Source organism: Protomyctophum parallelum, assembly GCF_964188405.1.
Source record: "Protomyctophum parallelum genome assembly, chromosome: 16".
Taxonomy (NCBI): domain Eukaryota; kingdom Metazoa; phylum Chordata; class Actinopteri; order Myctophiformes; family Myctophidae; genus Protomyctophum; species Protomyctophum parallelum.
In genome coordinates, this window is record NC_139711.1 from 18,335,843 (window position 1) to 18,361,290 (window position 25,448).

Sequence of the window (25,448 nt, forward strand, 5' to 3'; positions counted from 1 at the left end):
CAGAATCACAAATGTTTTTAATTATTTGACAGGTTGAATTAATTTGAATATTCCAAATTCCAATTCAAAGTTGTATAAATTGTGTCCCCAAAGTGTGTTATATTTAAATAACAGTTTCTTGTTTGTGGTTGTAGGTCATATTGGTTGTTAAAATCTGTGAAATCACCTACAGTATTACAGTTATTGTAGTGTGAATTTTAATAGTAGCTATTATGTCATGTACTCTTAAAGCAAAATAATAAAACCTAAACCAAGTAGTCTTTATTACAGCAAATGTCACAGTCTATAAACACCTATGCAAGGCCAAAGATGTTTTATCACAAAAGGTCAAAGAACATGTTGGGGAAAGGTCATGTCAAATATAACGGAGAACTATGTAGCGTGTAAATGTATGCAATTCATCATTGAGAAAGCGAACAAGGGGGTGAACTTTATCACCCATCCAAAGACATTGACCTGAATTATATGACACTGATATTTCTATCAGATATATGTCAGTAACATAAGCAATTTGGTTCCCTTGGAATTGTTCAGGAGTCTTTTCACAGCACCACTATGGTCATTTACGGTCATTGGTGTTGGGAGTCCATAATGTCCAGATACTTGGCATCTATTAATCTTGGCAGCAAGCTTGTCCTGAAATGAAAAATCAAAAAGATAAGCGGTGCCATTCATCTATACATACAAATTCTATATTCTACATGACGAAGCAAATACTTAAGAAAAAACTACTAATAAAGGTTGGATGCTGCTATAGCATGTGTGTGCTTGTATTGTGTCGAATACAAGAACACTCGCGACTCGCCCCAAAACACGCCAGGTATTCCTAAAGGTATCTCAATAAAACTAGGCATATAACTCTAACCTTGTTCCCAAACTCAACCTCAGTGAAACTACAGTATACCTACACCTAACCTAATTCCTAAACATAACCTCATTAAAACTATGCTTAACCCTAAACTTATTCCTAACCTTAAAGGACCACTTTTCAACCTATCTTCATATAATAGGTCCTCACTAATAATCATGATAAAATGGCACAATTCCTTTCTACTCAGTCTATGTCTCATAGGAGAGCTGTGGGCAGTTCACAAACCCGTCCACCAGTGACATCATCAATGGGGAATCCAAGCTAATAGAAACTGCAGGCTTTCTAAAAGTTGCAATGCGAAAAAGGAAGCCTTCATTCTCACGATTATAAAAATCTAAAAAAAAATGTAAAACAAATCTGCCAAACGATGATGTAACTGGTGGACGGGTTTCTGAACTGCCCACAGCCCTCCTATGAGACATAGACTGAGTAGGATTTTTTTGTTTTTCATTTTATCATGATTATTAGTGAGGACCTATTATATGAAGATGGGTTGAAAAGTGGTGAAGTGGTCCTTTTAACCTCAGTGAAACTATGCCTAAACCTAACCTCATTCTAAACTTAACCTCAGTAAAAGTTGTAAAACTATTCCTAAACTTAACCTTGGTAAAACTATGCCTGACCCTAAACGTATTCCAATAACCTTAACCTCAGTAAAACAAATTATATATATATATATATATATATATATATATAGCTGTATTTGTATTTTGTATTTATTTATTCAGCACAGTATAAAAACAACAGTGAACATATAAGAAGGGTAAAGTGCTAGGCTGAGGCAAAAAAGCCCAAGGGGCTTATACGAGGCCTCTACCTAAATAAATTATAATGAAACATTGTACATGAGATGGAGTGTTTGGGCCCAAACGGATCTAGAAAGATGGCGATTTACAATTCACAGACTGACTGGCTTCATCTTACGTCCATATCAGACCCGGGGAACGCTTTGTCCATATTTTTTACAGTCTATGTTTCAGTGCTATTTGGCATGACCCTCTACCATACTATAAAGTTTCATAAGCATATGACACTGCATGTATGTATTAGGGGCAGAATTGTTATTGTCTCATAAAAACTTTTTTGTCCGTATAGGTCCAATGTGCACGTGTATACGTTTTCGTGCATTTTGATCAAAGATCCTGGGAGGAGATAGATTTTAACTGTTTTTCATCTAATTCAAAATGGCGGGTCAGAGGTCAGAGCACGAAAGTTGTTCGGCATGAGGAGACGCATATGTGTATTACTATCAACGTTTCATTGCAAACAGTTCATGACCATACGCGTTCAAAGTTAGCATTTTCAATTGAGTGCTATAGCACCACTCTTTGGCCAATGGTCGTGGGCTTTGCATCATCATCGTTTGGCATGGCCCTCTACCATAAATGGTAAATGGTGCATTTATATAGCGCCTTTATCCAAGGCGCTTTACAGAGATTGTGCATTACATTCACCCATTCACACACACATTCATACACCGATGGCAGCGGAAACCATGCAAGGCACCAACTAGCACATCAGGAGCAATTAGGGGTTCAGTGTCTTGCTCAAGGACACTTCGACAGTAACTCTGGGGGAGCCCGGGTTCGAACTGGCAACCTTACGGTTGCCATCCAGGCACTCTACCCCTGAGCCACCGCCGCCCCGCACCATATTCCCGAATTTCGCGAAAACCGACTGCACGGTTCAGCCAGAACTGCAATTTTTTGGCGGAAGGAGGAGAAGGAAAAGAAGAGGGGGGGGGGGGGGGGGGGAAAGACAAAAACAATAAGGGACCGACGTCCTTGGTCCCTTGAACTATATTCACTGCAAACTGCAGATTGGGTCTCACCTGACGGGAACGAGCAGGATCATGAGCAAAGGGAAGACCATCTTCATGTAGGGTAGTGGATACATCCCAAAGGCACAGAGGACGATCAGCTGCACCATCTGCAGGGCTGTGAAGTAGTGCACCTTCCTCTGAGGAACCCGCCGGATGTAGTGGGTCGGAGGGTAGGAGGTCTGAGAGGAGATGGCGGTTTTCATTGTCAAAGACATTCCAAAAAGAACGAAAGTAGACCATTTACAATTAGCCGATAGACAATCTACAATGGCTGATCTACAAGCTCACACCACGTCACATTGCAACGCAACACGTTAGATCTGCTATTTTTTAAATAGGTTAAAGGCAATATAGACAACTTTTAAGCAATATTTTAAAATTTACATATATGATGTCAATATATATATATTACGCAATGCAATATATATTTCCCCTAAAATATTGTAGTTTACCAACATATGAAATAGTATGTTTATGATTATTTATTAGCGCCTGGTCTTGGGGTGAAATCAGCAGCAGCCCTCACACAACGGTGGCTTACTGGTTTCTCCGGCCTGCCCAGACCTTGCTCGCCAAGCAACGGCCAGCCAGAGGAGGAGGGGAAGGATCCGAGACGAGAGAACGTCGGATCACCCGCTTAGAATGGTATCAACCGATAATAATAAAACAATATCAGGGGCTTGTGACTACGGGTGACGGGACTCTTGTGACTGAATTGCGATTATGCTACAGTTACCCTTAAAAACAGCACGTCAACTCAATGTCATTGTAACACAGATATTCAATAGAAATTCATAGTTTTTTAATGCCATATTTAGACATATGAGCGCAAATATCCATTGCATTGCGCCGAAGTCTGACGTCACTTTCAGTAGAGGGCGCCAGTACACAGGTTCATGTATTTTTTTAGTTGCATTGAAATCCCCATAGGGGTATTTTAGATCGCTTCATATAAGAACTGTGTTTGAAAAATAAACCGATCCTCTCTGCCTTTCTGTCAGGGGGGTGGCTGTGTGTCGTTAATGATGTCCATTAATATCTGATACAGCCAGTTTCTGGAGAAAATGTAATTAATGTGGCCACAAAAGCCTTGAAACTACATATGAAGGCAATGTCGCTGCTAATATATGTCACGCCCAGCTGTCAACACATTGCGTTCCTGAGATTCCATATTGACGTAAGCTCAACTGGTGGTGACTCGACTCGTACTAACCACGAAACATTAAATATCAATAAAATAAAAATAAACGTAATTAACATTCAGTTTCTGTTGTGCGACGGGCAGATGCAGCCACCCGCCTACACGGAAATGTAGTCTCTGGGTTGTTTGACTAATTTCTAACGCTTATTTTGTTACTCTTTGGTATATTTGTACATTTCCACCTTGAGTCGATGTTTCATATCCATATGAGTGAAAAGGCCGGGATGATCGGTTTATTTTTCAAACGCAGTTCTTGAAGAGATCTAAAATCCCTCTATGGGGATTTCAATGCAAATAAAAAATACATGAACCTGGGGACTGACGCCCTCTACCGACAGTGACGTCAGGACTTCGGTGCTCTATAGAATAGCGGGGAGAGGGGGGGGGGGGAGCCAGATTTGAATCTGTTTGGAAACATCAAACTCACTTCTGTGTACAAACACTGGAAGTTGTCTATATTAGCTTTAAGTTGTCTGTTGGTTTTATACATATTAATGAAAGTAAAAGTACAAATAGCTTCTGACTAAGTAACAACTACCTTGGAACACTTTCTTTTTTTTCAACATTTCCTGACAAAAACTGAAATTCTGGTTCCCGCCACAACAGCGACAATATGACAAACGTGGACAGACAAAGTGAGAGACATTGGACAGACAGTTGGACAGTTGTCCTCCCCACCTGTTCCTTCATCAGGAGGAGCATGCGGTCCATCATCTGGTTGCCGTCCAGGGACGTGGCGGCGATGTAGAGGAAGAGTCCGTACAGGACGGGCTTGGGGATCCACTGGAGCGGGAGTGGCAGCATGAACACCGAGAGGCCGATGAAGATGTTGGCCGCTAAGGCCGTCAGGCGGGTCTCCTTTACGCTGACAATTCTGTGAGCAGAGCAAATAGAACTTAAGTGAACTAGGGGTTGTAACAGAATCGATTATTTAAAAATAAATATCACACTTGTGCGAATTGAGTGGTGACGTCTGATGTCAACAACATGATGGCCATGATCATATGAGCACATTTCATGCTCAAACGGACGGACAGACAGACAGACAGACAGACAGACAAAACTGTGCATAGGAGCGGCTGCACAGCTTTGCGAATTCCACTGATCCATGATATCCACCTGATATGGGCATAAAAGGGGCACAAACGGTTGTAACAGTACTCTGGAATACTTTCACAATTTACGTCGTTCCTGAGTGTGCCTATAATAGTGTCATAAATTACATAAATCTAGATAGATCTACTGCCCCAGCGATTAACCATGCCCAAATATGGAGTTCCACATCGACATCATCAATATGATGGGAATCACTATGACATCAAACATTCTCCGACAGAACGTGCCCTTCAGTCCTCACAAAGTGTAGATGTGTTTTTTGTATTTTTTGTTTATCTAAAACTATGACAAAAAACTAAATGTTTGTCGACTCCCCTTTTTCACCGACAAAATAAAAACAAAATATAAACTAAGACATGGTGAGTAAAACTGACTAATGACTAAAAAAATGACTAAATATACAGACAATTTTGTCAACAAATTTAAACTAGACTAAAATGTTATGGAGGAACTAGTGGTGAAGAGACAATTTTGGTTGCGATCGGGTGTTGCGCTCCGAAAATACACAACGGCAAGCTTGTTATTTTCAGCATGCAAACAAGTCTAAAATCAGCCCATTAAAGACTGCATTAAGGCCCGCCAACACTAAAACATTTCAGGTGACTAAAATATAAAACTAAACAATGTGCTGTAAAAAGTCACACCCGTGCGAATTAGGGCCGCTCTTATCATCATACATCACCTCATTCTGGCCAATCACAATTTGCGTCCTCACTTTTCCATCTTCACTTTGCTAGCCCTCCCAGGGGCTAGTGGCGAAGCGCCCCTCAAAAACCAACACTGACATAATGTGTACTCACTCTGTGTAGACGTGTCCATTCTCCACACGCTGCTCGGTCTTGGCCAGCTGACGCGCGTGCAGGGACGAGTGTGGGAAGGCAGCGTGCATCCACGGCAGGCCCAGACACGACATGAGGATGTTGATGAAGCCCGTCAGCATCAAGTCCCAGTGGAACGCTGTGCCTTTGAGCAACCTGTAGGCAGTGGTGGGAAAAGTACTCGATTGTTTTACTTAAGTAAAAGTATCAATACAGCAATATGGAAACACTTTGTTACAAGTAAAAGTCCTGAATTCAGTACAGTATTGACATCAAAATGTATTTGATATTTCACTTTTTTTTTTAAGCTGACAGTAGGCTCTCTTTACTCTAAAAAAAATAATATATATATATATATATATATATATATATATATATATACTGTCCAGCAGTCCAAATATTATTTCACAATGGTAGACCTGAGGCCTACCATACCAGGCCTATGCACGAAATGTCTATGTTCACAGGCTTCTGTGTGCAGCCTAGAGGACATCTGAGCACACCATACCCCTTACACCATGTGTCCTTTGGGAACACCATACCCCTTACACCATGTGTCCTTTGGGAAACCGGGCCATTGTCCTTAATAAGTGAGAGGGGGTGTAGTCTTTCATTTACTGTTTTCATAAAAAAAATCTAAAATAATTTATAAATTAAATTTGCCGGAGATTAGCTGAGAATAGCCAATCTGCAATACTGAATACTGAATAGCCAATCTGCAAGCTCACGTGAGGCCTAGCTTGTAGTCGCTTCTCTTGCTTACTTTCATAGACCTGGTTGCTTATTTCTCTCGCAAAATCTGCCAAAACACTGCTTACTTGTGTTCTGGTACGTGTGTGAGCGAGATGACGATGTTCTGGTCGATGAAGATGAGCAGTGCCAGAAGGAAGCCCAGGCCCACGGCACTCAGGGTGTTCATACCCGTCAGCTTGTCGAATGGAGCGAAGTTGAACACTGGGCCGTTGTGGACGTTGAATACAGGAACTAATGGGGAAACGAGACATTACAGAAGACCTACATTTTACACCAGAGGTTGGCAAACATTTTCATGACAACGACCCCCAAATTGATATGAATTTGGCCGTGGACCCCCAGCAGATTAAGGTTACGTTAAAAAATACAGAATTAATTTAAAAAAAGTACCCATAGTACCTGTATTCTAAAATGTTAATTAATAGCTGATGTACAAGCTCGCAGCACAGTGCAAAGTGACGCGTTTTGCTACGAGCTTGAACATCTGAGGAAAAAGAGTTGTTACTCACGCTGTATGTCAAGGAACAGGTAGGAGCCAATGAAAGAGCAGATCACCACAGAGGTGGGTAAGGCACAGTCAGACACGACCTCTCTGACCTTGGCATTCAGATACGGGCTGTGGGGACAAAGTGTCACATAGTATTATGACACATGTATGATGAAATATATTGCAATACAGGTATAATACATTCCCAGATAAGTGTTCCTATCATATACTGCAAATGCAAATGCAAATGCAAAAAAAAAAAAAAAGAATAAGAAGAAAAAGAAAGTCACATGATGAACTAAACATAAAAAAATCCCCAGACCCTGTAGTACATAGGACATATAGGCTAACGCTACACAGCTGAAAAAGTTGATTGATCTGTATCTGAGCATTCATTGGGCCCCTGCCTGTCCACTTCCTATATTTCTTTCAACCCATTCATGCCCTACAACAGCTATGTGGGCTAACAGCACTGTTTTTGGTTTTTTTCCAGAAAGCTGAAATATAAGAATGATAATGTATTAACCCATTCAAACTGGGAAAGCATGTGTGTCATTTTAGATTTGAGCTCAACAAGTTTTTCAGAAAAACCCATTGTTCGAAACAGTGGTTTAGTTTAGAACAATGGTTCTCAAAAATAGCAGGATGGTTCTCACAATGGTTCTCACAGTCCACAGGACAATCAGAGCACTTGTTTGTGCTCAGAGCAGGAAAATCAGAGCACTTGTTTGAGCCAGAAAACCCCAGACCACAGAAAATCTATTGAATGTTAAAGGTTTTTTTTGTGTGCAATTGAACTATTTGAACTATTTGTTTTGTCACGACCCCTTTAATAAATGAAGTGGAAGATGATTTGAATGAATCCTCAATGATCATCATACCTCCTCTTGATCTGGTAGAGAGCGTAGCCCAGCCACAGCGTCCCCAGCATGAGCAGGAGGCAGAGGATGGGCCTCTCCCGGGTACACAGCACCAGGGAGTCGGGCAGGAACACATGAGGCGGGTGTCCCTCCGTCAGTGGTCCTCCTCCTGTCCCGTTCTGGGAGTGGAGGGTGGCCCCCGACGCGTTCTCTGCCTGCTGTAGAATCTCCTGGATCTGCAGGAGCACGGCGGTGCTGTTGGTGGTAGCCAGGATGGGCCCGTGGTAGAAATGCTCAAAGACTGTGGGAGCGAGGGAGGAAGAAAGGAAAGAAAGAAAGAAAGAGGGGTTGATGGTGATTGATCGGAGGTTATACAGACTTTGCTGGTCTGATCTTCTGTGACTTTACTGCTCATTGAATCACTTCAACTCTTCTACATCGTTGCTGTTGGGCAGAAACCAACTAGCCTGGCAGGGCCAGACTCACATCGTGGATTCACTGACGCTTCCTCCCCGCAAGCATCAGTGGATCCACAATATGAGTCTGCCCCCGAAACCAACTATCTCTATATTTTAACTTTTGAGGGGGGTCGATCTGCTACTTTTGCTGTTAATTTTAATCCTGAAACGTAACAGTGTTGGACGTATACTGTATGTGGTTTCCACTAACATAACAGTGTTGGACGTATACTGTATGTGGTTTCCACTAACATAACAGTGTTGGACGTATACTGTATGTGGTTTCCACTAACATAACAGTGTTGGACGTATACTGTATGTGGTTTCCACTAACGTAACAGTGTTGGACATACTGTATGTGGTTTCCACTAACGTAACAGTGTTGGACGTATACTGTATGTGGTTTCCACTAACGTAACAGTGTTGGACGTATACTGTATGTGGTTTCCACTAACGTAACAGTGTTGGACGTATACTGTATGTGGTTTCCACTAACGTAGCAGTGTTGGACGTATACTGTATGTGGTTTCCACTAACGTAGCAGTGTTGGACATACTGTATGTGGTTTCCACTAACATAACAGTGTTGGACGTATACTGTATGTGGTTTCCACTAACGTAACAGTGTTGGACATACTTTATGTGGTTTCCACTCCACAGAGACAATGTGTTGGGTGTCAAATAGATTAGTTCAGTGGTTCCCAAACTTTTTCATGTCAAGGACCCCCAAATTGACACTAATTAGCCCGCGGACCCCATTTGAAAAGACATGCCAGAGACCCTCATAAGAGAATATTTTTACAGCTCTAGCAGTGATTCTCAAACCATTTAATTTCAATGACCCCCAGTTTGACATGCATTAGTGTACGGACCCCCATTTAATGGCATTTCTATCTCTGGGACCCCAATTCATATTGTAAAATCAATGTTAATTTAACTCTGAGAGTGTACAAATGGAACCAAATGGACCCGTTAACTACTATTAGTAACTACTGATAACTAGTAACTAAAGTTGTCAAATAAATGTAGTGGAGTAAAAGTAGCCTACAATATTTGGATCTGAGATGTGAGTACCGTAATTTCCGGACTATAAGCCGCGGCTTTTTACCCATGATTTGAACCCTGCGGCTTATACAACGGTGCGGCTAATCTATGGATTTTTACAGCTAACGCAGAGCCATCTCAGGCTCTGAGCTAACGTAGCTGCGGCTTATAGTCCGGTGCGGCTTGTATATGGGATTTTCCCTAAATTTGGCTGGTGCGGCTTATATTCAGGTGCGGCTTATAGTCCGGAAATTACGGTACTTATTTTACTAAAAGTATTTGAACTTGGAAACACTCAAAGTACAAACATTCCAAAATTGTACTTGAGTACAGTACTTGAGTAAATGTACTTGGTTACTTTCCACCACATCATGAACAGCATGTTGAGCGAAATTTGTGCATGGCGCATGCTTATGAATCCCACCAACGTTCTAGGATAGACCCGCCTTACCATGTGTCTGATAGGCACCCGGCCGGGCAGGCATAGTTTTACTGAGGTTAGGTTTCGCGTTGAAGGACTTCGTTGTTTTGTACCATACATTTGTATGTATAAGTACAGAACAAAGAACGATTGCTTTCGCCATCTTTGTTGAGGAAGAGTCTGGGCAATTATGTTTTAGTTCCATTTATAAAGGTTATCTTTGAAAAACAAAGAAGGGTCCCGCACACTGTCAGACGACTTGCCAAAAATGTTGCTCTTTATTCAACGTTTCGGTCTATTCGACCTTCATCAGGACAGACCTTAAATCTGAATTTGCTACTAAAAGTAACATTAAGCCTATGTTGCTAATACTTTTAGTCTTAATTGTAATTACAAAAAAAGTTTCTAGTCTCTGAGGCTAAATCTAGTAACCTCTGAGGTTTAATAGGGTTCATAATTAATAGGGTTAGGTTTAGGCATAGTTGCAAAAATGAGAACTGTCAATCACAGCGACAACTGGTCAATCACAGAGGGGGCTCCATAAACACTGGTGGGATACATAATCACGGGCCCATGGCGGCTGCACTCACTCTTGACGGTGCCCTTCAACGCGTCCCCAATGAAAGCTATGGAGATGAACAGGGCGATGACTTCTTCCGTAGAGCTGCGACACACGGGGAAACAAAACAAAGCCAATGGTGAGACCAATGCATTTTTAAGTTATCAGTCTTATATGGGCAGACATAGCAGTGCATTCAAGGCAAAGACAGTGGGTGGTAGATAAGCTGGGTACATTCAACAACAATAAAAAGTAGTAATGTCTGAGAGAGAATAGTTAGTCAAAGCAGACTGGCCTCTGCTATCAGTGAGATGACTTCAGTGGAAGGCAGATTTGATTGGTTCTGTTGAAAGTTACAAGTCCTTTGAAAGACCCCTTTTTGTGTTTTAAGCACGATGTTATAATTTAACTGTTGAAAAATAGCAGATCTGCTATTTTTGAAAAATCGTGAAAATGTGGCTCAAACTTTTGAATATATATTCTTTCAGAGCGGACGTTTAAATCTTTGTTTCTGGTGCTCCCTGGAAAAACATATGTTCAGATGGGGGGCCGTGGCCAAATTCAGATAAATCTGGGGTCCTTGACATGAAAATGGTTGAGCACCACTGACATTTTCAGATCTTTTTTAATCGTCCTCAGGTCTAGGCTTAACAGTAGCATAGGACTTCTATCTGCCACACAGTAACGGCTCATTCGACAAGCACTTAGAGAATCGATACATTTCTTGATACGCATGTACAGTATACGTGTAAATGTCAATACATAAATAAATGGAAATACACTTGTTGGGAACATGTATTTCATGAAAGTCGTAACTTAAAGAGTTTGAGACAGCGTGATTAGAGCACATAGTCTTCGGTAAACGCACGCAGACGCAAGTGGCACATACACACACACACACACATTACACACAGTCACACACCGCACGTGAGGTGCACGCACGCACACACACTCCCTGGATGCCAACGATGAACCTCTGCCCCAAATTTTCCAGAACGGCCTGTTATAGTACCACCAGGAGGCTGACTTACTTTTGTAAAACACATTTCTTTGATAACCTCACTTGCCCTGGTGGAGACATGTGCCCTGAGGGGCACTTTATCTAGTTTGTCTGTCATGTATTACCACATCTGTTGGGTTAAACATATGCATACAGCAATGGTAACATTTGGTTACATGTCCCTAACCTTTCACCTCAAACAACCCTTTGTCAAGTCCTGAACATCTCGGGTGCAGTATAGCGACTGGTGTATTTTTATTTATTTTTATTAGTTAACGCAACTAAACCATAATGTGGAACCAGGGTGGAACCACGCTGGTTAGTCAGTCAGTCAGGGACCAATCAGGCAGTGTTGGTAAAGCCATAGGCCTATTTTATTTTAACGGTGGTTACTGCATTTCATATGTGAACTCCCAGATGTTATGGACTCACCGTTTAAATAGTTTCATCACCAGGCTGACGTTGAACAAGCCTCCGAGAATAAGGAACAGGCTGTTCCACAGGCCAATGCAGGCGTAGAATGCAGGGAAGTCTATGTCATAGTCATCACATATTCCCCGGATCACTGGAAAACATTTGTGTGCATTCACACAGGCACACACACACACACACACACACACACACACCAAGCTTAAAAACAAGTTTGTATTCTGTTTTCAAATTAAGCGCATACCGAAAACGATACATACCGCTTATGAAAATAGCTAGTGGTGCCGTAGTCAGTGGAATGACCAATGGCGAGCCGGCAAACAGAACGTAGATGATTCCTCCAATGCTCTGGCCAACTATGGTCTTCTGGACATCTGTCAAAAACACACATTATTTTGTATTACTTAGTTTATAATGGCAAATTATGTTTTAGATTAAGTGAGTTTACCGCGTATCCCATGAGAACAATTCAACATAGTCGTTAAGTAAGGGATAATCACAGTGGTTGTTAAACTCCCTGAAGGTGAATTATATCCCGACAATGACCACCTATCCAGATATTATCCCGCTTATTACATGGCTACCTAACATAAATTAATACATTGACCCAAAACACAACAAATTTGTATTCCATAAGTTTGCGCTGGCTGCGTCTGCCCAGCTGCAGGGCTGGAGCACTGTCGGAAAACCAAGAAGTGAGTTGATCAAATAGAATCCATTTTCAGGTCCTGCTTCGTCTATTTCTGGCTCAAATGGGGGCCCCCATGAGGCCCCCATGAGGATTATGAAAACTATTCGTCCCTGCCATAGTGTCATAATAAATAATTGCCATACTTATTCTGGAGAAAACCTGGAGATTGACGTTCAGTATGGGTGTTAAGATAAAAATTAGAACATTATAATGGTGTTTAAAACAGAAAATCAAACGTTTGCCACGGACAAGACCAAGTCTTTGCTACGGGCACATTTGTCCGTGCACGCAGGGGTGGCCTTATGAATCATGACCATATGATTCATAAGGCGTATTGGCACATAGTTTTGACTGTTCAATATCACACACAGCCATTACTCTCGACAATTACGCAGCAACAACACCTCTCCTCATCCTGTCGTCCCTTCACAATAAAGTGTCTCCCATTTACCTCCCAATGCTGCACATTTTACCCAGATTATTAACAGGAAATATGTGTAACTTTAACATCGTGGGAGAGAGCAAGGCAGCACGTGAGTGAGAGAGAGAGGACCCAAGGGTGGTGGGGGTTGAATGACGTCTGGAGGTCAGTCGTAGCTCGGGGGCCCCCCTGAGGGTGGAGGCCCGGTTCAATTGAAACTGGTGAAACATAGCAAAGGCCTCCTATGCGTGTACATGTTGGTGGCCCGTGTGCATGTACTGTACCTATCTCTCCTCGTGTGCTCTCGTCATTCAGAGAGCCAAAGGCAATAGCAGGCAGCAGAATGGCAATGTAGAGGAAGATGGCAGTGGTGGTGTACTTTAGAAGACACCGGTCCTTCCCTGTGATACCTGCGATCCAAACACACACACACACAGACTTTACAATTTAGGCTATCACTATCATCTTTACACACTCAATGTCTGTACTGTAGCCTATCTCAAATGGAACCATTTATTTCATGGGACGTACCCCAATCTATTCTACACTGTGAAATTGTTAATTAAAATGTAAGTTAAGTTACCCTCACAGGTCCATTTGGTTCCATTTGTACACTCTCAGAGTTACAGACCTGTAAGGGTCCATTTGGTTCCATTTGTACACTCTCAGAGTTACAGACCTGTAAGGGTCCATTTGGTTCCATTTGTACACTCTCAGAGTTACAGACCTGTAAGGGTCCATTTGGTTCCATTTGTACACTCTCAGAGTTACAGACCTTTAAGGGTCCATTTGGTTCCATTTGTACACTCTCAGAGTTACAGACCTGGAAGGGTCCATTTGGTTCCATTTGTACACTCTCAGAGTTACAGACCTGTAAGGGTCCATTTGGTTCCATTTGTACACTCTCAGAGTTACAGGCCTGTAAGGGTCCATTTGGTTCCATTTGTACACTCTCAGAGTTACAGACCTGTAAAGGTCCATTTGAGCCACTGGTGGTCCCCAGACCGTTGAAAACCAAGTGTCTTAACCAAGCCAAAACAGCTACTGCATTGGCATGCAGTAGCTGGATTTAATTATAAATTATATTAACTTTTAAAGTTAAGTTTGCTGAAGGAAGCAAAGGATAAAATGTTCATAGTGATGTTCAGAGCCAGCGTTTCCCTACCGTCTGTGAAGTCGGAGGGGTAGAGAGGTAGTCTGCGACGGAGGTCGTCATAGACACCTTTTCCGGCTTTGAGGAATTCCTTAATCTGTGAAGAACAAGACTTTACTGTCAGCTGAGGTCAGAGAGCAGTGATGATGCACAGTAGTATAAAGTAACTAAGAACATTTACTCAAGTACTGTACTTAATAGTGTTGTGGTCCACTTGAGTCACGAGTCACTACAATGCAATGAAATAATTGTATTATACCAACATTATGAGGAGCCCATTCACATTATGGAATGCGTTTTATATACAGTTGTTGGTTTGACATAAACAAAGACAGCTATAATTGAAAGTTCAGCTTCAATCTGTTATAAATTGTGGTCAGTAATAAAAGTGCTGTATAAAAGTGCATGCTGTAGTGTGGCGTGTCTCTGGGCAATGTGTTAGCTGTTCCATAAGCCCCTAGCACACACACACACACACACACACACACACTGTGTAATTAAATACGAGAGTGGTGGAACGAGTACTCTGATATGAACTTAAATCAGTCATCCCAAGGACAACCATAATGGGCGTGTTTTCTTTTCTTTCTTTCTTTTTTTAATTTTAGGTGTTTCCATTCAGGAATTTATATTAGCCTTAATGCGCAAAACCATGGCTTAATGGAAACGTGACTATAGACCTTTCTCTTGCAAAATCTGCTTGGGGAATGGGGATTCATGCATTCTGGCAGACATTTCAATGTGCCCCCCAGCTGCTCTGCATTCTTCAACAGACGGTTGATAGAGTGTGGAAAACAGGATCAAATAATGAGGGGTTTTTTCCCCCTTCTTCTTCTTTTACTGGGCCACATCTTTAAATGACTAGATGGAGGAGTAAAATACGAGGGTGGTCTCTCCACATGTGCAGAGATGTAAAGTAGCCAGCTTCCCTGTTGCTACGTATATTAACTGTACGCTACAGTCAGTTGGTTCCTGGTTGGTAGCATGATTGCACTGAACCAACATAGTTGAGAGTTGAGGGTTATGCACATCCAGTTCTTCGCTGCTGCCAGACACAGAGTAATGATTCAAAAGAATACAAGTAGTACGCACAACAGCATGGCCTCTCCCCAAAGTAGGGTGTTCATTTATGGGCGCGAAAATAACACAAGAAGATATAATATAGAGAATACAGTAAGTGGTTTCTGCCCGGAAGCGATGATATAGTGATCAGTGTTGTGCAGACCAGTGTTGATTTCGTCGACTAAAACTATAACAAAAAATGTTCGGCGACTACCTTTTCACTGAGGAAAACTGAATAACATTAACAACGGAATAAAAACTAAGCTATGATGACTAAACATAATGACAATTCGTCCACAAATACAAACTAGACTAAAATATTAGAGAGGGACTAGTGGACAAGAGATCCAGTAGAACTAAAAGACAAGTCATTTTTTTGCGTCACAAGAGCATTCTATGCTCACGAGTCACAACGCATCGCAGAGCGACACAATGTGAGCTTGTAGATCTGTTATTTTCAGCATGCAACCAAGTGTAAAATATGCCATTACACCATCAAGGGTGAAACAGTGGGTTACAAAAAAATGAAAGAAAATCTAATTCAACACTAACATGTAGGGCTTTGCCTTTGCGCGGGTCAGTGTTGTCCACCTCCTCCACGACAGGGTGCTCGCTGGGCATGGAGAGCTGCTGCCGCTGGTAGACCAGCTCCTGCACAAACTCCTCCTGGCTCCTGGATTCCAGGAGCTTCTGCCTGAAGGAGATGTTCGAGAACATGGTGGCAAATGTCCTGCCTAGCTCAATGGCCGTTTTGGTGCTTTTCTGGAAAAGGAAAAAAAAAAGTATTATTCTATGAAAGTTATCATCTAATTTAGTATCTCAAGCTATAGACAATTCTTCAAATGTTAATGTCTGTAACTATACGCCTCCTGAAAGCAGTTAATGAAATTAAAGGCCGATCTTACATATCGTCAAATGCAGTGGTTCCCAAAGTGGGGTCCGGGGACCCCCAGGGGTCCTTGAGGGAGTTCCAGGGGGTCCCCAGCTAAATGATAGTTAGTAACCAAATGGACCCTTATTGGTCTGTAACTCAGAGAGTGTACCAGAGTGTACAAATGGAACCAAATGGACCCTAACGGGTCCATTTGGTTCCATTTCTACAATGAATTCCGGACTTTTACTTGGTATTTCTACATTGTGGTATTGATGCTTTGACTTAAGTAAAATAAATTAGTACTTTTTTTCCACCACTGTGGGAAAGGGACATTATTTATTACCGTTCTGGGAGGGGCCATGATGAGGATGACGTAGCGCGCTTCACAGCAGTTCTGTCCCCAGTTCTGGGGTCTTTCCAGACGGGCGATGCAGACATGGCGACGCTGGAGGGTCCTCACAGTGGAGCTGATTGATTGATTGAATGAATAGTGAAGACTTTATTAGTCAGATATGCAAACAGCAAAAGGGCCTTTCTGTGTGGAGTCCGCATTTCCCTGACATGTCCCCTAGGGTAGGTACCCTCGCAAAAAGAACATGCAGTAACTGCCTCCCCATGCACTGGCCAGCCTGATGGAGGGGGAAGGAACTGGTTGGCATAACGTGTTCCTTCCATGCGCTACGTCCAGCCGGGGAAACTCCTACCGGTGTTATCACTGTTTACATACAGTACTGTAGATTAATACGTTAGCCCTGCTGCCATCCAAAGGTATTTGTGTGCGAGTTAATCAAACAAAATTCATTATTTTAAATATATCAGTCAATTTATATAAATGCAATCAATTTGGTGGGGAAAAACTGAAACGTTTTCTTTTCTCTCTTTTTCTTTAAAGAACACAAATAGCAGATCTACAAGCTTACAATGCATCGCATCATGCTGTGTTGTGAGCTTGTAGATCGGCTACTGTAGCTATTTTTGTATGACACTGTTGTCCAATGAAGTATTTCTAATTTGGTGCGTTGTACAGACAACTTGAATATTTGATTCATCAAAAAGGAAAATAATCGATAGTTACATGCAGCCCATATGTAATTTGGTTCAGCGAACAACTTTCCCTTTATCCAGCAAGCTGGTCAAAGGATGAGTTCAAATAGGTTCATAGGTTCGGGATTTGTAGTGAGCCCGCCCTACAGTTATTTCACTGGCCCGGGGCGCAGTCAAAGCTTTTCATTAAAAACTAAAACCTGTGTACTCACAGTATACATAGCCAGGACTGCTGGTAGTGGATGCCGGTGGATGTAGAGGTTATACCCTGAATGGTCTCTGACAGAAGTTGCACTGTGGGAGCATAAACACAACAAATGTTAGGTTACCGGTATATATGTTAATCACAGTGCGTCTTTTTCGGGACTTATCAATTCAACTTTATTGGCATGGCCTCTGATTGTCCTACCGGACGTCCCCTTCCGTTACACACACGGAAGCTGATGCTTCCGCAAAAGCTTGCCTCAATGTTGCCTACTCTCGATATACACACGCCACAGAGCCGAAGGAGGCGTCTACCTTTTTACGTCTCGGATGGTGCAACTTTTTTGTGTGTCAGAAGTGAAAATGCATGTGAAGTGCGCTGTATATGCTGCGAGACATTACAACAGATTTTGCCCACAATTACGCTATTACTAGTATATTATCCAAATAATCCAAACCAAAACACTGATAGTGGTTAATCTAGGCTTCTGCTTCCTATTTAGCGTAACAGCGTTTGTGCCCTGAGCTGGCCTGAGCTCGGCTCTGACAGGGGTGCATATCTTTGCTGAGGGGCTACAGTACAGTATGTTCTATGGCAGCACAAACAACTAACTAACATAACTCGCTCAAATCTTGACAGATTTACAAACGGGTTGGTTTATTACAAACGTTATCAACGTGGCTATGATTCAGGGCGCTTATTTGCTTAATGTTATTTTTTATATGAACGTCATCACCTATTGGTACATAGGACTAACTGACTGCCTGCTGCGCGACTCACCGTTCAGCTCCTTCCCACCGGCGTCGGTGAAAAGCGAGGCCATGACCTCGTCCACGTCACAGTCCTCCGCCACGCTGGCGAGCATGTGCCTTAGCACGGCGTCCAGGGTGCCGGCCTTCTCGTCCAGCACGATGCTGGCCTGGGCCAGGAAGCCGTCCAGGTCCCGGTGGGCCCGCACCTCCTCCAGGAAGTTCACTGGCTTCACATACTATATACCATGGGGAGGAAGGGAGAGAGAGAGAGAGAGAGAGAAAGAGAGAGAGAGAGGATCAGTGGAGGAAGCATAAAGGTGGTTGCACACTGGACGCGTCTTTCGGAAAACAGATGGAGAAACGCCACTAAAAATCCGAAAGACATGCTCGTTGTGTGGGGACCTTAACAGTTGGATGTCGTTTCGGCAGAAAACTCATATCTCCATATTATTCTTTTTTTATTAATTAAGTTAACATCGTACTTTATGAAACTACAGCGTCACACGGAAGCATCAAAAGGAGCAGAACCACAATATCAACGTTTTTGAATGATTTGAATCATATCTAGTTCCGCGATTCTCAAACTCTACATGTAAACTGTCTTGAGACAACTTGCTGTGATTTGACATTTTAATACAACATTTTATTTAATTGAAATAGCCTATGTATCTGTTTCACAATGAAAACGTATTTTCTTTTGAAGGGTTGAACAAAAATGTATCTTGTACATCGTTCTTTTATAGTAATAAAGGTTATTACAGTTATCACTGTTATATTATCATTATCATTCAAATATTAAGTGTTTGGCCAATTATTCGGGGACCACTTGCTATACCCTCGCGGCCCACCAGTCGGTCCCAACCGCCCACAAATTGGGATTAACTGGTTTAGTTCTACAACAAACAACTTGTTACTTGGGAGGCATCACAAAATAAAAGAAATCTTACTTTTCTGGTTGTGTTTAAAAGCCCATAATCAGGGCTGTCCGGATCTGAGGATGAAACACAAAAAGTGGACATAATAAGCATTGTGAAATGAAGGTTGTTTTTAATCATATGAACCCTATCCCTGCATGTCATAAAAGGTGAATATTCTGCAAAAATAGGCAAACATTTGTGAAAATATCTACAAGCTCATAATTGTGCAGCAATGCCGTTGTATTTGTTGTTTCTTTTTGCTTTATCATTGTTGCTCTCTTGTCGTGATGTATAGCACTTTGGTCACTTTAAATGTGCTTTATAAATACAATGTGAGTTGACTTGAGTTCAGTTGAGTTGTGTGCTTGTAGATGTGTGCTCACTGTGCTGTTTTCGGCAAACAGATGCGGAAGGTGGAAAAACACGCATGCACGCACGCACACACACACGCACGCACGCACACACACCTGTGGTGTGGGTCTGGTTGTTGAATATGAGGTCCTTGGTGGAGACTGGCGATATTTTTCCCTCCTCGAGGTTCTCCTGCTCGCCATCACGCAGTTCTGGAATCACACACAATAATGTAACAAACACACTGTTGAAACACACCATGACAGCCCAAAGTGTGGTGGGGACCCCCCGGGGGTCCTTGAGGGCCTTGAGTTAATATGGTGTCAAAATCCGTTAAATAAACCGTGCTAAATAATGTGCACACAGGTGACCCATTTCACAGGCTACTAGGCTAGTAAGCATATAGTGTTGAGTGAATGTATGGGCGAATAACAATGTAAGTGATCTATGAGGTGGTGGTGAATAGATCATGGGGAAGGATTGGAGAGCCACTATTTTGTTCATGAAGGGGAACATTTCTTGTCTCCTCAAAACATTCTAGCAGACATATTTCTGTTCTATACGATGAAGGAATTTACAAGGGGCTGATATTGTTATATTGCTGCTTGTCTGGTTTAAGGGGGATATTTTTTATTGGGCCTGATAGTATCGTCCTCCCTTCTGACCCCCCTCCCTCCTTTGTTGCTGTGTGCTGGTCAACAGATGGTGGAGTGGTGGAAGGGCAGAATTAATACTATTTATTTATTGCAGACATTGATAATTTAATATTATTATTATTATTATTATTATTATTATTATTATTATTATTATTATTATTATTGTTAGTGCTGCAGCACCCCCAACCACAACCATTATCCTGATGCTGTAACTCTCCGGGAAAGGTCGAGCTGTTTAAATTCTCTTTGAAAAAGCCGGGTTCATTATACGGCTGGGTGTTAATCGGTGGTCGCTATAATTCACAGTGGGCCCCGACACACAGGTTAGGAACCACTGCACTATATTAAGATGCATTTCAGCTACAGTACACACCTATATATAGTGACAGTCGACTATTAGGCAACTAATAGTCGACTACAAAATAATCGACTAAGACATTGGTAGTCGACTCGATGGATTATTAGTCGACTCTTCGACTAATCGAGGTCAGGCCTACTGCAGTGCACACCCATTTAACCCTAACAACTGACTGCATTAGTAGGATGCATTACAGCTACACACCCATTTCCTGGAAGACATATCCATTCTTGGACCTCCCTGTTGTTGCCGGAACCCCTGTGGAGACAGACAGAAACATTATGAAGACCTGGTGGTTTTATCATACAGTATGAAATATCAACTCAAATCATTCCGTACTGTTCCAACGTTGTGTCAACTCTTTATTTGCAACAGTAATTATTTTTTACTCCTATAGCTATAGCGCCCCTCAAAAATACTGAATTGATTATTTCATTTAAATTGATTTTTTAAATAATTAATTAAATTGATGCAGCACATCAATTTAAATGCTGGACCACCCTTATATACATAATGGTAGGCTATAAAGTTGAACCTTTATGGGTTTCGATTTCATGTTTGTTGTTCACAGTTTAAGTGCACAATCCAGATTGGCTGGGCCTCTGCTCTGTGGAACTAGACCCCCTGCATACGGGCGCAGGTCTGACCCCAGAGCTTCTGGTTTCAGCGCTGGCCTTTAACCCTTTTAGGACTAAAAAGGCCTTCTGAATCCTGACTTAAGTTTTATGAAACGTCAAATATTTATCCCCCCAAAAAGGGGTTCCTGTCCTAAAGCAATGATCCAGTTTGACATACATTAGGCCACACCCACGGACCCCTATTTATTGTTTGTAATCTCCGAGACCCCAATACACACTGTACAATCCTTAGTGATAATTTAACTCTGATCGTGTACAAATGGAACCAAATGGACACATGCATTTGGTTCCATTTGTACACTCTCAGAGTTACAGTTACTATTTTTGGGGCATAGTGATATGGACACAAAATACATAGTTCTGTGTGATAGAGTGGTAAAAGATGAACGAAAGTTGCACTATAGAAATAGGTCAACAATACAAATTACGCTAGTTTTGTGATTTAATTTACTTTAATGCGTGGCCCCCTGTGCCCCCCACAAAATGACCGGAACTACTTAATATTTCACCAAAACCAGAGCAGAACTCCCACCACGGGACTCTGGCAATCAATTAATACAGTTGCAACCATTATATTAATGCCAAGTATTTCATACAGCTTGCCTTAAGTTAAAACATTCTGAACTGTCCCTTTAAGAGTTAATTTGGACCCCTGGTGGCTGTCTGACAAATATATGCATATATGGAAGACTGCTGATATACATTGATGCTTTCCAGCAGTTAGAATAATGTTTCAATGGGATATGTGGGCACTACCTATTTTACATCTGGTCACCTCAATGTAAAATTGGCTATTTTGTCCAAAATGTAAAGTATTCCTGATTAGAACATGCTTAAACATTTGACAATTAAGGTGTAATATTTCTACAATTGCTCCAAAATGCTGCTCTGATAATGCTGTGCCATGCATGTTCACATGACTTAAAGGGATATTTACTTTCTTTCTTTTTTTTTTCTCTTTTTGGACTAAATAGCAAACTTTACCCAGTGCCTACCTTAGTATCCTGTATCCGTTTCAACTATGTGAACCCTATAGCCTTGGATCTACTCTATGCATGCAGGCCTGGTAGCATGTGACCATATTCTATTTCCGTGAGAAACATTCTTCATGCTGTCCAGGAGACTGGGGGGGGGGGGGGGATTGGGTGTGTCTTGTATGCTGTCTAGAGATTTCATGAACATTGAAAATGTTAATCTTTTACACTGACAAACTGAACAGAACCCAAGAATTGGACCCCCCCAGAGGTCCAATTCTGGAGCATGTTCAGTTACAACAAAAATATGTGACTCCAGCGGTGTGTGATGTTTGTGTATGTGGTCAGGTATCTGTGAGACACTCACTGCCCCAGCTGTAGGGGTGAGATTTGTTTTGCCAAAAGGTACAGTGTTTGGCTCCATGGGCTCCGGCACTGGACGTTATCTCAAAGCAGATTAGACCGAATATTCCCAGGCCTACATCTACCCATTAAAGACTTGAGGCCGATTCTAAACCCTAAACAGTTTTCTGAAATAGCGTATGTTGCTATTCAGTCGTTCAAAATTATACAAGCCTAATTTGGCCGCCGACCCGCATCTCAAAACATTTTGTTCGAGTTTACAAAATAGTTTGTGTTACTTCAAGACTTTTCAAAATGAGCAGATCTACAGTTGAAACACTGTAATAACTAACTGTAGTAACGATGCTTCTTCTCAAATGTTTTACTTAGGTAAAGGTATACTGCAATGTAAAAACAGAAAACACTGTTACAAGTAACGGTCCCGTAATCGAAATTCACTTGAGTAAAAAGGTACAAAAGTACTGGCATACAAATTTAATGTAACAAAAGTACAAGTATTCATCATGCAAAATGTCCGTTTCACAAAGTATCATATACAATGTAGTAAGATTATTTGAAAAATAGCAGAGTCGCATTGCGTTGTGAACTCAGCTATTTTCAAATAGCCAAAGTTTAAAAAGGACTGAAGTTGTTACTGTATGTTTTGTAATAATAATCTAAATCTACAAAGCAACTAGTAACTAAAATCATTGTAGTGGAGTAAAAGTTAAGTAGTTAAAATACCCCAACATTGTAGTAGTATGGAGTAAAAGTTAAGTAATTAAAATACCCCAACATTGTAGTAGTATAGGAGGTAGTTACTTTCCACCACTGCTAAAACTTGAACTCTGTGCACACGTGCACTCCACTCGAACACGGTGTGGCTTTGCTTTGCACAACAACGGTGTTTGACCTCACAATGCACACACATGGTGCTACATCATCCATGCAGCGTAAACAGTAAGGAGGAACTGCAGTTCATTCCACTTCAACACTTCACACACACCTCAAGGTGTGGCGTCTAGCTGCATATCACCGCTGTCGGATGGAAACCTCCTATCTCCATATTTTGGTATTCCATATTCTGGTTTCGTTTTCATCTTTCAACACAATAATATCTACTTGATCATACTACACCTACAGTGTCACACAAAAAGCTTCAAAAGTAGCAGATCCACAAGCTCAAAGCGAGGTGCGAAGTGATGCGTTTTTGAGCTTGTCGATTTGCTACTTTTGCTGCATGCTTCAATCCTGAAAAGTAAGTTTCAAACATATCAGGGTTCCACGATATAAAGAAGCCTGGATAGAATCACTGGACCAAATGGCAATTGCACAGACAAATGGGCACACAGTCTCCCTACCTATTATCCACAGCTTACAATTTGAAGAGATTTATTTTTACAATTAGACATGAAAGAACCCTGTCTCCATGACAGCTATGCTCTGTGACACAGGGAGATATAATTGCCTGTAATTGTCACTTCATTATGTGCTTTTTGTGTGGCTTAAAAACCTTAACGTTGCTGCCTCCCTCTCCTAAGTAGCCTACTGTGGAGAAGAATATTTTCAGAGAATGTAGGCTACTGTATAACAAAAAGAGCCTGTGTTTTAATCGATCCACTCTTACCCATTTTCCCTTTCACTGTCAACATTTTCAAAAGTGACAAAAATCTACAAGCTCACAATGTCAATTCGCGATAGATTGGTTAATTTGTCAACGTTTGCGAGTTTGCGTTATTGTACATTAATTTATGAAAAAAGCACAACAAGCTGAAATATCAACATCAAATATCCAACAGCAACGATGTGTAAATCATATGAGACAGGAAGAATCAACTAAATATGTTCTTTTTCAAAATGTAAACAACATGACATTCTGATTCTCTAGTCTTCAATAGTTTGAGCTTAATAATGCAGTCAAGGGGAGTGGAAAGATTAGGACATTGAACATTTTTCTAGTGGATAATCTTCTTAAACCTCAGCCTGAGAAAATGTAACCGGAGTGGTTTAACCCTTAAAGTTACTGAATAGTTATGTAGATCATGTCATGTCATTCTTGACTTCAGATGGTAGTCCTACGCTTTACAAAAATGTGGTTTATTCACACAGATATAGGGTTAGAGTTATATGACTTCAAATTAGTTATTGCAGTATAATTTAATATTTTTTATGTACGATTATTTAAAAAAGTACAAGCTCACAACACCCACCCCTATTCACAGCATATTACCTGCATATTACCTGCATATTAACCAGGCACATGCTCATACTGTGCTGTGGATTTATGCTATGTTTGTCAACACATTGTGTTTATTCTAATCTGTTTAGATAACCTACCAGATGAGGTGTGTGAGGTTGGCTATAAAGGACAAAATTACTTGTTTTAGTTGTTTAGTCAATTTAGTACGTTTCTGTGATTTTGATGGACAGTTTATGGCAGAGTAAAAACAACCTTCCAACCAGGCTAAAACATTAAGGATTATTTGCAGGTTGAATGGATACAAAACACCCAAGACTCCAACACCCAACGAGCGAGTTACAGTATAGCCTTACAATACGGAGTGCAACAAAGAGGAGACATAACATTCAGCCGTACAGTCAGTGCAGACCTTATTTCAATCAATCAAATCCTCTATAATAAATTATAAAAACAAAACTATTCATAAATGTCACCTCATGTCACCTTCCACCAACACAGTGATTCAAAGTTATGATGAGCAGCGTTGCAGTGTCAGAGTGAAACAGCATACTGTACATAGCATAATATGAGCAGACCAGCTAGCCCCCCACATGTTTGTCATGTGGTAGGCTCAGGTTGCATGGTGAATGAAAAGCGCCTCTCTCTGTCTCATATCCCCTCCACAACCATGTGAGTCAAATCTAACTTACCAGATGGCACGAAATGGAGGACCTGTTTGGCTTCCATGTTTACAAGTTGAGTTGAGACACACTTTCCCGTTGAGGTCAGCCCATCATCATCCTCAATTCCTCATCATCATCAACAACCTAGGGAGAACTTCACTTCCCTAACACCTTGCCCACACTAGAAGTGCCTTCTGGAGGCACACACACACACGCACGCATGCACGCACGCACAGACACACACACACACGCGCGCACACACACACACACACACACACACACACACACACACACACACTGAAACTCACCC

The 25,448-nt window shown here is 41.5% G+C and overlaps 1 protein-coding gene and 1 long non-coding RNA gene across 2 annotated transcripts in view; one reads left to right on the top strand and one right to left on the bottom strand.

The window, feature by feature from the left end:
- On the bottom strand, positions 1-25,448 carry LOC310873307 (solute carrier family 4 member 11-like). Its single transcript, XM_083785655.1, has 20 exons — positions 25,166-25,448; positions 20,527-20,580; positions 19,425-19,520; positions 18,988-19,031; positions 18,069-18,276; positions 17,296-17,377; positions 16,383-16,506; positions 15,718-15,927; positions 14,116-14,200; positions 13,235-13,360; positions 12,099-12,212; positions 11,842-11,974; positions 10,441-10,514; positions 7,950-8,229; positions 7,091-7,197; positions 6,647-6,812; positions 5,811-5,984; positions 4,573-4,768; positions 2,703-2,872; positions 1-636 (listed from the first exon to the last, which is right to left on the bottom strand). The coding sequence occupies exons 1-20, from the start codon at positions 25,200-25,202 to the stop codon at positions 570-572; spliced, it is 2,547 nt and encodes an 848-aa protein (XP_083641781.1). The 5' UTR covers positions 25,203-25,448; the 3' UTR covers positions 1-569.
- LOC310873884 overlaps positions 18,353-25,448 on the top strand; it is a 414,042-nt gene continuing 406,946 nt past the window's right edge. Inside the window, exon 1 of the long non-coding RNA XR_014570517.1 lies at positions 18,353-18,429. This is a non-coding gene — a long non-coding RNA (uncharacterized lncRNA). The remainder of the gene's footprint in view (positions 18,430-25,448) is intronic.